Source organism: Raphanus sativus, unplaced genomic scaffold (assembly GCF_000801105.2).
Source record: "Raphanus sativus cultivar WK10039 unplaced genomic scaffold, ASM80110v3 Scaffold3253, whole genome shotgun sequence".
NCBI classification, from domain to species: Eukaryota; Viridiplantae; Streptophyta; class Magnoliopsida; order Brassicales; family Brassicaceae; genus Raphanus; species Raphanus sativus.
In genome coordinates this window covers 1-10,938 of record NW_026618559.1, presented here as the reverse complement: position 1 = coordinate 10,938, position 10,938 = coordinate 1, and the positions used below count along the sequence as shown (strand labels likewise).

The 10,938-nt window shown below is 52.9% G+C and overlaps 1 protein-coding gene across 1 annotated transcript; it reads left to right on the top strand.

Annotated features, from left to right (window-relative positions):
• The first annotated feature begins 415 nt into the window (after window positions 1-415).
• Window positions 416-3,872, top strand: LOC130506451 (meiosis-specific protein ASY2-like). Its single transcript, XM_057001097.1, has 3 exons — window positions 416-1,424; window positions 1,496-2,358; window positions 2,446-3,872. Exons 1-3 carry the CDS (start codon window positions 416-418, stop codon window positions 3,496-3,498), a joined length of 2,925 nt encoding a protein of 974 aa, XP_056857077.1. The 3' UTR covers window positions 3,499-3,872.
• Window positions 3,873-10,938: the final 7,066 nt, after the last annotated feature.

The following is a 10,938-nucleotide window of genomic DNA, read 5'->3' as shown; positions in this document are numbered from 1 at the left end:
ACAAACGAACAACCGACCTATCGTAGGCTCGATGCCTCAGATGAACTCCTCTAAACCGATGAATCGATTGTGCCGGTTTTGATGTGACAGCGAACCATCACCGGTTTTCGATCGAGAAGCCGAAACGTCGCTAGGGTTTTGGTCGGGAATCCGAAAGGTCGCGTCTGAGTGTGACGCGCGAGCCCGCCGACAGGCCCAATTAGGCCCGCTTAGGGCTAATGATGGCACCTCGTGGGAGGCGCCTCCACTCTCTCTATAAATAAGAGGTCTCTCTCGAGATCTCTCTCATTCTTCTCTCAGTTTATCAGGTACTTTCTCTCTCTACTCCTTATCTCTCTAGCTTTTGCTCTCTGTTTTAGTTCCTCTACTCGATATGTCGACGAGCAAACAACTTTCTCGAGAACAAAAGGGAAAGATGATATCGAGCACCACTGGTCCCGATAGCGATCTGGAGAGGGTTCGCGGATCCGGCGATAGTGTAGAGGAGGCTCATCGCGAGGCGATGATGGATACCGAGAACATGACCCGAGAGCAGCGTATGCTCGTCTCGGTAGCGATGGTTCAATCTCGCGCAGACGATGACGGAGGCGATGGCTCTCCCGACGACGGGATGACTCCCTACTGCTTCTACCCGGGAAATATTTTCGAGGAGCAGCGCCGACTCGATCCGTCGCGAGCTCGTCCCCCTGTAGTTGAAGGGCAAGACTGGAGGAACGTTTTACCGACGCGATCCACATTCGAGTCGGTGACGAAGCTGCTGAAGAGAGGCAAGGCGACCGGGGTTACATTCATAATCCCGTCAGAGACCCAAAGGCCGTGGTCCCCCCCGAAGGGATATCAGTGCGTATACGAGTCGTACTTCGAAAAGGACACGAAACTATGGTTTCCGATTCCTCGACTCGTCACCGCCTACACGATGCGCCGAGGAGTCGCTTTGAGCCAATTCTTGAATGGCGCTTGGCGTCTAGCAGTTGCGCTGATGGTGATTGGGGCGGAAGCTGGCGCTGCTCTCAGCGTCCGAGCATTTGAGGAGCTGGTCTCGGTGAAGATTAATCGAGGCCTGTTATCACTGAAGATACGCCCGAACTATAATGTGGTAACGGGCTATCCGACCAAGACGAACGATTGGCAGCGATCGTACTTCTATGTTAAGTCCGATCGCTCGGCTTTCGAGGAGCCGCTGAAGACCGGTTACCGTGTTCTTTGGAACAATGAATTTGGTATTGAATGTTCTTTAATCTTTTACTGTTTCAGATTCCTGACCATCTCTTTTTCTCTTGTTTTGACAGTTCCTCACTCGAATACCGCGGAGTACGAGGAAGATTTCTTGGAGAGTGCTCGGGTTATCGCGTCCCAGAAACAGGATTTTTGGGAGAACTTCTCGTACAAGAGGATTCGTAGGTCGATTGGTCGGATCAAGCAGCGTAAGTTTCTCTTTCTCTTCTTTTGCTCGGTTTCCTCAAGGATCCTAAGTCGCTTTCTTTTGTCTTTGCAGAGGTTTGGCGTTCGGACACCGTTCCTCTCATCACCAAAAAGTCGAAGAGAATCAACTTGTTCACCAAAGCCGAGCAGATTGAAATTAACCGAGCCAGAGCTATGAGGGAACTGCCGGATCTAAGTTTGGTGGTTGGGAAGCAACTCGGGTTCGTGGAACCGGACCAAAGCTCTAACGCAAACTCCTCTGATCCCGGGGAGCCGAGGGCGACTGAGTCGGACGGGGCTCAGCTCGTGAGAAAGTCGGGGAGCAAGAGGAAGGAGAGGGGAGGCGTTTCTTCCGAGGAGAAGCAAGCCGAGGAGACTTCCACCGGTGGGGGCGCCGGATCGGAGAAGAAGCGGGCGCGCAAGGATCCCGTTGAGGTTCGGCCTTCCTCTGTGGAGAGAGGTGAGCTCCAGGCCTTGGACCCTAGCAACAATTCTCGAGACGACGTTCTCCCGGATCCGTCTCTCGATGGTGGTCTTCAGGGGACTTCTTCTAAGGTGAAGAAGTCGAAAAAGAATAATAAGAAGAGTGCCGGCGAACCCTCGGGGCACGAGATAGCGCCCAATACGGAGAAGGAAACCGTGGAGGCTCCGACTACTGCCGTTTCCCTCCCAAAGGCGGCGGTTCGTGAAGATGCCCGGGGATCGAAAAGGTCCTCTCCGAAGGCTCAGGAGGGTAAGGCTGTGCCGAAGAACCTGCAGGGGTTTTGCCCGGATAAAGTGGACTTCATTTTCAAGCGGGACACTCCTCTCGTTTGTAACGAGAGAGATTGCGCTCGTTTCGTCCGCCAAGTCCGGGGAAGTAGGGAGCATCTCCCACTCGTCAAGGACTTAGTTTTCCAAAACGAGTACACCGCTGCTGCCGGTTCCTCGGTTAAGGTAAGTATAGTTTCTGCATCGCATTCGTTTCTCGTCTTTCTTCTCACTTGGTCGTCCTATCCCAACTCTTTCTTTGATGTGTTGCAGAGCCAAGGTGACTGGAACGAGGTCGTCCGCATATACGACAAGGAGCTGAAGAGGACCTATGGTGTGATTGATAGGCAACGGCGCAACACCAAGGAGGCGACTGTCGCCTTAGAGGTCATGCTCAAGAAGAAGGACGAAGCGGTTATTGCAGAAGCGGCCATGAGGGATGAGCTCTTCCAGAAAGAGGCGGCTATGAACAAGGAGCTGAAGCGAGCCCGGGAGTTGGTTAAAGCGCTCGAGAAAGAGAAAACCAAGCTGGAAAACGAGAAGAAGACCCTCGAGGAGGAGAAGGCGGCTGCTGCCTTAGAGCATTCCAAGGAGATGGATCGTCTCCGAGAATCGCGCCGCTATGAGGTTACTCACGAACGGATCCGAGTAATGGCGGCGATGCATGGGAAAGCCGCCGCTCGCTTCCAGAGGATCCAGGATCGGGAGTCCCGTCGTGATAACTTTGAGGATGCGAGATGCATGCTCGGCCAGGCTCGGGGGATGAGACGTTGCCTCGAAGGGATGAAAGCGGCAGGTAAAAACATCTCTCAGGGAGATATTGATATCTACGCCGGGCAAGAGAGGCATTATGATGCGGAGGTGAAGCGTTTGATCGTAGATGATCTTCTCGAGAAGGACCTTTCTTTATCTCCTCTCGTGCTTGAGTCGAGGTTCGTTATCCAGGAGATGATGGATAAAATCGACAAATTTGGGTCGAACATGGACTTGCTCGACTCCGAGGCCGCCAAGGCGCTTCGCACTCCCCTCAGAGCACCAGGGGATCGATCCGAAGAGCCGTCAAAGAGCCTTCTCGACACCGTTCAGTCGCCAGCTCGCCCTGATGCTGTCCTCCCGGGTCAAGAAGTTGCCCTTAAGGACCCTTCCGTGGCTGAGGAGACGAACAAGTCAGCTCCCGACGAACCGATCTCCAACACGCCGGTCAATATCTCCGACTCGCCGTCATTCGAGGATGCGGATTCTGGCGCGAGTGAAGGACATCTCGAGGGGGCGGACTCTGGCGCGAGCGAAGAACATCCCGAGGAGGATCTTCCTGCCTTGGATTAGTATCTGATGTTTGTTGTATCTGACTTTTGGCGCTTGTGCCTTTTAAACTATTTCTTTTTTTCGGCTAAGGCCTTTTGTTGTATGAACTACTGCCTTGCTTTTTCTTCAGACCTTTTATGAATTTTTATTATATATTTCAGTAAGTCGTTTCCACTTAGAAATATGTAAATCGTTTTTGTTTTTAACCGAGAAAGGATTCGAGCGGCTACTCGCGTTTGCCAGCGAGTTCCCACTTTTTCAGATAGAACAGGAAATTAGAGGCGGTTGCTCGTTCGAATCTTCTTTATTCAACTAAACTTTTACAAGTGGTTGATCAAGTGATTACAAAGAGAATCTCTAATCGTTCTATTGAATTACCGAGAAAAAGGTTCCGAGACGCACTGCAGTAACCGAGAGAACTGTTGGTCGGCCAAACCGTCGTTCTTCGGTTAGACTTGGTCTAGAATTTCCATCGGGTAGCCGGTCAATGCGTGACGCACAGGTGACGCAAGGCTCTTATTCCCTTCGACTGACGTCTGATCAAGACCCAGTCGATTGATTTTGGGCGAGTGCTCGTACGCCGCTTGAAAAAGGGGTTGGCATCGTTTACTAGAAAGTGACTGTTCGTCATTCTTTCGTGAAAAAGTTTGGACTTTGTTTTGGTTGGGGCTGGACCCTGTGAAGGGATGCCTACGTACCTCGGATGAGGATCAAGCCTTTCGTAGTTCGTTTGACCGAGTGAAAGTGGCTGTAGTAGCGCATTCACTCGGACGAGTAGAAGTGACGGTTAGGTGCATCTACTCGGTTTTGTTTTTTTTTTTTTTTTTTTTTTTTTTTTTTTTTTTTTTTTTTTTTTTTTTTTTTGCGAACAGTGACCTGTTGGTCATTCGCTCGGAGAAAAAGATGAGACGAATCTATTGGTAGAAGAGGCGAAGATGCATAGAGTTCCAGGCTCGTGGAACTGCCTCTCCGCGGGAAGTCTCGAGTCGGTAGACGCCTGGTCGAACGACTCGGGTGATCTTGTAAGGTCCTTCCCAATTGGTCCCTAGCTTGCCAGCGTTGAGCTCCTTTGTGTTGTCGAAGACTTTTCGGAGGACGAGATCGCCGAGCTCGAGAGGGCGCGCTTTTACCTTCTTATTATAGTAGCTCTCGATCTGGTTCTGGTAATTTTGGATCCGAAGAAGCGCTTGATCTCGTTTTTCCTCGAGTTCATCGAGGGCATCGAGGAGCATATCTTGATTAAGCTCGACGAACTGCGGCATCTTGGCTCGCCGAAGGCTTGTCACGTTAACTTCGGCGGGGGCCATTGCTTCCATCCCGTAAGCAAGAGAGAAAGGGGTGGATTTGGTCGCACCGCGAGGAGTCGTTCGGTGCGACCAGAGGACGCCGTCCAGCTCGTCGGCCCAATGGCCTTTCTTTAGGTCGAGTCGCTTCTTGATACCATCGATGATAATCTTGTTGGAAGATTCCGCCTGTCCGTTTCCTTGCGGGTAACGAGGAGTCGAAGGGCTTAGACGGATATTCCACTTGTTGCAGAACTCTTTGAAGTTTCCGGACATGAACTGAGAGCCATTGTCCGTTATGATCTCGTACGGCAAACCGTGACGGCAAATGATGTTCTTCCAGACGAAGGTGCGGACTTCCTTGTCCGTTACCTGAGAGAACGCTTCGGCTTCAATCCATTTGGTGAAGTAATCAGTGAGGACCAGGATGAAACGACGTTGGCGCGAGTTCGGCATTGGCCCGATGATGTCCATCCCCCACCTCATGAACGGATAAGGGGCAGCAGATGTCCGCAACAGCTCAGTGGGACTGTGGATGCTCGGAGCGTGACGCTGGCATTTGTCGCACCGACGAGCGTATGCCTCGCAGTCAGTGTTCATAGACGGCCAAAAGAATCCCAAGCTTCGAACCTTAAGGGCGAGTGCTCGGCCTCCCGAGTGGTTTCCTCCTGCTCCGTCGTGAGTTTCAGCCATTACTCGGTGTACTTCATCGCCCTGGATGCACTTTAAGAGAACCTTATTCGCGGTCACTCGGTGGAGTTCGTCGTTCATGACGACGTAATGGGCACTGCGTCTCTTCAGGCGTCTCGCTGCCCACTTATCGTTCGGCAGTCTTTCTCGTACGAGATAATCTAGGAACTCGGCTCGCCAATCGACTGGGGTATCGTCACGATCGGTCATCTCGGTGTCGGCTTGATCCGGCATCTCAGTTTCGGTTTGATCGGTGGTGGATCGTCGAGTTGTCGCAAAGATTGGGGTGATGGGAGAGCTGTCGTCGGAGGAAGAATCGATGCTCGGTCGATCGATCCGCTGTATGGGTATCGTCCTTTTGACCTGATCGTGGAGTTTGCTCCCGAGTGCGGCTAAGGCATCGGCGCAAACGTTCTCTCCGCGAGGAACCTTGGTGAGTTCGAAGAAATCGAATTCCCTAGCGAGCTCCTGAACCACTCGGAGATACGCATCCATTCTATCATTGCGAGCATCGTAGTCGCCGCTAAACTGGCTAGCGACGAGCTGCGAGTCGCAATAAGCACTCAAGCGTTTGGCTTTGACGGCTCGGGCGAGACGAAGACCGGCGATCAACGATTCATACTCTGCCTCGTTGTTAGAGGCCGGGAAGCCGAAGCTGAAAGACTGGCGGATGAGTTCTCCTGTTGGCGATTGAAGCTGGACTCCAGCACCGGATCCTTTGCTCGTCGATGATCCGTCGACATGAAGAATCCAATTGGGACTCGGGACATCGAGGTCTTGTGCAAGATCTGGCGTGAGCTCGACAAGGAAGTCGGCGAGGACTTGAGATTTGGCGGCTGTTCGACATTTGTACGTAATGTCGAGTTCACTCAGTTCGATTGCCCACTTGGTCAGCCGGCCGGCTCTGTTGGGATTTTGCAGGACGGTGCGGAGCGGTTGGTCGGTCAGAACTTCGATAGAGTGTGACTGGAAGTAGGGTCGTAATTTCCTCGCGGAGTCGACGACGGCCAGAGCCAGCTTCTCAAGGGTTGGGTATCTGGTCTCCGGGCCGGTCATGCGTCTGCTAGTGTAAAAAATCGGACGCTGCTCGCCACGGTCCTCCTTGATCAGGACACTGCTGACGGCTGCCGAGGAGACAGCGATATAGAGAGACAAAACGTCTCCTACGTCTGGCTTGGCCAAGACGGGAGGAGTCGTTAGGTATTGCTTGAGTTGGACGAACGCGTCCTCGCATTTATCATCCCAGATGAACTTCTTGTTCCCTCGGAGGAGATCATAGAAGGGAAGACATTTGTCGGTAGATCGGGAGATAAAGCGATTAAGGGCGGCGATGCGTCCTGTTAGTCTTTGAACTTCGCGGCAGTTTCTCGGACTGGGGAGGTTCAGGACTGCTGAGATCTGTTTCGGGTTAGCCTCTATTCCCCGTTGCGTGACGATGTAACCAAGGAATTCGCCCGAGGAGACGCCAAACGTGCACTTTGCGGGATTCAACTTCATCCCGTACTTGTTTAAGATGGCGAAGCATTCCTTCAGGTGAGTTAGGTGGTCGTCGGCTCGGAGCGATTTGACGAGCATGTCGTCGATATAGACTTCCATTGTCTTCCCAAGCTGCTCGGCGAACATTCGGTTGACAAGCCGCTGGTAGGTTGCTCCAGCATTTTTTAATCCGAATGGCATCACCTTATAGCAGTAGGTTCCCCGATCGGTGATAAAAGCAGTTTTCTCCCGGTCGTCTGGGTGCATCAGGATCTGGTTATAGCCCGAGAAGGCGTCCATGAACGTCAACATCTCGTTACCGGCCGTCGATTCGACTAAGCGATCGATGCTAGGCAACGGGTAGCTGTCCTTAGGACATGCTTTGTTGAGGTCGGTAAAGTCGACGCAGACGCGCCATTTACCGTTCTTCTTCTTGACGACCACCGGGTTGGCTAGCCATTCCGGGTAACGAACTTCAGTGATTGAACCGGCACCGAGTAAACGCTCGACTTCCTCTGCGACTGCTTTGGATCGCTCTGGTCCCAACTTTCTTCTTTTCTGCCGGATGGGTTTGAAGTTGGGATCAACATTGAGTTCGTGGGTTGTGATAGCCGGGTCGATTCCCTTCATATCAGACATCGTCCAGGCGAACGTGGACAGGTTTTGCTTAAGGAACTCGAGGATCTTCTGCTGCATTTCGTCGGGTAGGAATGCGCCTACTCGGACTGATTTGCTCGGGTCCGACTCGTCAACTGGTACTTCGAGAACTTCTTCCTTTTGCGGGCAGACTTTGCTCGCGGGAGGAGAGACCGAGTTGACAAGTGACTGGGAGCGCTGGATTTTAACCGTGGCGATCAGGAGATCCCGCGCGGCTTGCTGATCACCCTTCAGAGTTTTGATCGACCCGTCTGATCCTGGGAACTTAACACACTGATGATACGTCGATGCGATTGCACGCATTGAATGCAGCCATGGGGTGCCGAGTATAACGTGGTAAGGGGCTTTGGAGCCGACCACAGAAAATTTGACCGTCCGAGTGACTCCGCATGCGTGAACCGAGAGGCGGATCGTGCCCGCGATTACCTCTGACGAGCCGTTGAACCCTGTCAGGGTCCGAGTAGAAGGCTTGACGTCATTGAGGTCAATTCCCATCTTTACGAGGGTTTCGCGAAAGATGATATCGACCGAGCTCCCGGTATCGATAAGTACTTTTGTGACGTCGTACTTGTCGACACCGAGCACGACGAGCAAAGGATCGTTGTGAGGGAGGTGCACGCCGAGTGTATCGTCAGACGAAAAGGTAATCGGCTGATCGTCTACTTGCTTCTGGGGCCATCGTTGGGAAGTAGTTGCTTGCCTTCGGTGGTCTTTGACTGCTCTAACTGAATCGCCGCAGGGAGGTGATCCACCCATAATGACGTTTATCCGGGGACGAGTTTGTGCTCGCTTCGCGCGGAGCACATCGCGAAGGTCGTTACTCGTTTCGACAGTATCCCTTTTCTTGCGGTTAAGGGTTGTCCGCAGGTCGCCGATCTTCGCGTTGAGTTTGTCTCGCAAATCGCAGTTCGGCTTGTCGGCGCACTGCCTTTGGGAGGATTCTTGTGCCGAAGCTTTCGCGGCGCGATTCGAGTCGATCTGTCGGCGGAGATCGGAGGAGACTGGCGTTTCCTCGGTAGTGGATCGAAACTTTTGATTGAGGAGGGACCGAAGATCCGTAGTGTCGTCTGGGGTCTCCGTATCGTTGTCCTCGTCCGACGAGGATCCTGGTTCGTTCTTTCCTTGAGGTTGGACGCGGATTACTTCAATGCGCTGGCGGTTGGCAGGCTGATCGTCGTCCGCCGAGTCGTCATCATCGTCGGTTTCCCGGGCGACCTTCTCAGCGTCCTTCGATCGTTTGTCGTTTTTACGGTTTTTGCCTTGCGATTTGCGCTGAGCCTTCTTGTCTTTGTTTCTGCTCCAGCTGTTTTCCCCTTTTGGTTTGGGTTTTGGCGGCTGGATCTTGTAATCGCCGCTTTCGATCGAGGAGAGGAACTGGGCGTAGAGAGACTTGCACTCAGTCGTGTCGTGTCCCTTCACGTCGTGATACTTGCAATGCTTCGTGAGATCGATGGGAGTTCTGGTCGGTCCTGGAGCCGACTCGACTTTAGCCACGACACCAGCACCCGGGGTACTGGGAGACGCATCTGGAGAGTCGGTCTCTCGCTGATAAACATTCCACTTTTTATCGTGCATGACCATGGTTGAGACAGGGGCGTTGTTCGCGTCCACGACGTAAAGGAGACCTCCTTTTTTGCCGCCGCTATCAGCTGGTGCGTGCTGGCGCGGCTCTGGCCGAGCACCCGCACTTTTGGCTGCAACCGGCTTGGCAGCGTTCTGCTTCCGAATTATTGCCTTGGTATCTTCTTCCATTCGGATGAAATTGTGAGACCGGGCAATAGCGTCGGGGAGCGAAGTCGTAGGGTTGGAATACAAGTCCTTACGAAACTTCGAGTTGACGAGGAGAGTGTTCATCAAAGCGTCGATAGCGATATGATCAGGGACGTCGACTCGGGATACGATCGTCTTGAACTTTTCCATGTAGTCCTTGAGGCTTTGGTCTTTTGTTTGCGCCATATTCCACAGGCTGGAAGCGGTTGCTGCTCGCTTGGTAAACATGATGTAAGTCTTGAGGAAAACGGCTGATAGGTCTCTGAAACTGCGAATCGAGTTCTCGCTGAGCTGTGAGAACCAGGTTAGCGCTTGTTCGTTGAGTGTTTCGACGAAGAGCTGACAGTATCCTGCGTCCTTCTCTTCGTCGGAAAGGCGAGCTCTGGCCATAGCTATGTTGAAGGCTGTCAGGTGTTCGACGGGGTCGCCTCCGGGTTTGTACTCGGGAAGACGGAGCTTTTCTATCTTGCGGAGCTGGACCCTGGTTAGCTCGCTAGCGAAGGGCGAGCGCGAAGTAGAGGCGATGACGCTGTCGATCTGAGGGGCTGCGCTCGTCGCTTGGTGAATCTGCGAGCTCATTTGCTGAAGGCTGAGTTTGAGCTCGGCGATCTCGCGAATCGTCGTCGGATCTGCTGTCGTCGGAGTAGGGTGTACGGCGGGAGGACCGTTAGGGTCAGATTCGTCCACAGCGCGGTCTTCTGCCGGCGTCGGAGGGAAGAGATGCCGGCAGACGGGCTGGGAACGGTTCGTCGGTCCAGCGGGAGCAGTGAGGGCAGCCACGAGAGCAGCGAGCTGCTCATTCGTCGTTTTCTGGACTTCTTCTTGATGCGCGAGGCGAGCCATCACGGAGCTCATGAAGTCCGACGAGAGAAGAGGAGGAGGAGGCGGAGGCGTAAGCTCGGTCGCTTCGCCGGAAGAGCCGGGGTTCGAGTCACCAATCGTCATACTAGGCTAAGAAACGTTACTCTGATCGAGCCCCACGGTGGGCGCCAATTGTTTGAACCGAAATCGGTGCTTCGTAGGGGTAGACTGATTTCGATGGTGGGATTAGGAGAGGTCTTCATAATGAGCTTGAACTGGATAGATGGAGAGTAAAAGATGTGTAATATGTTATAGCTGGACCCGGTGAAGGGTTGCCTACGTACCCCGAAAGGGGATCAAGCCAATCGTAGTTCTACAACGAAATGTCACAAGTGCTTAAAAGAAAGCATGTGATTTGGTGTTTCTCTCTAGAAAGTGAGAAGAGAGGCAAGATCTCCAAAAAAGGATCCTTCTTAAGGAGGGGATGCCTCCTTATTTATAGAAGGATGAGGTCTAGGGTTTTCCTAGTCACCTCCTTTTAAATGGGCTGAGCCCATTATCTTATAGGCCTTGTTGGGGGTAAAACCCATGTCCAACAATCGGGTACTTGCTCCGAAACGATGATTTCTCCAGCAGGCAAAGGGACATCGGGTCCAGAGGCTGGGAGTGTGGAGATCGAGATTGGGGTAACGTCGGGTCCAAGAACCAAAGCCGCGGAATCCGGGGTTAAAGTGACATCAGAACCGAGAGTCGGAACCACAGAAGTAGCACTGGGACCTGCCAC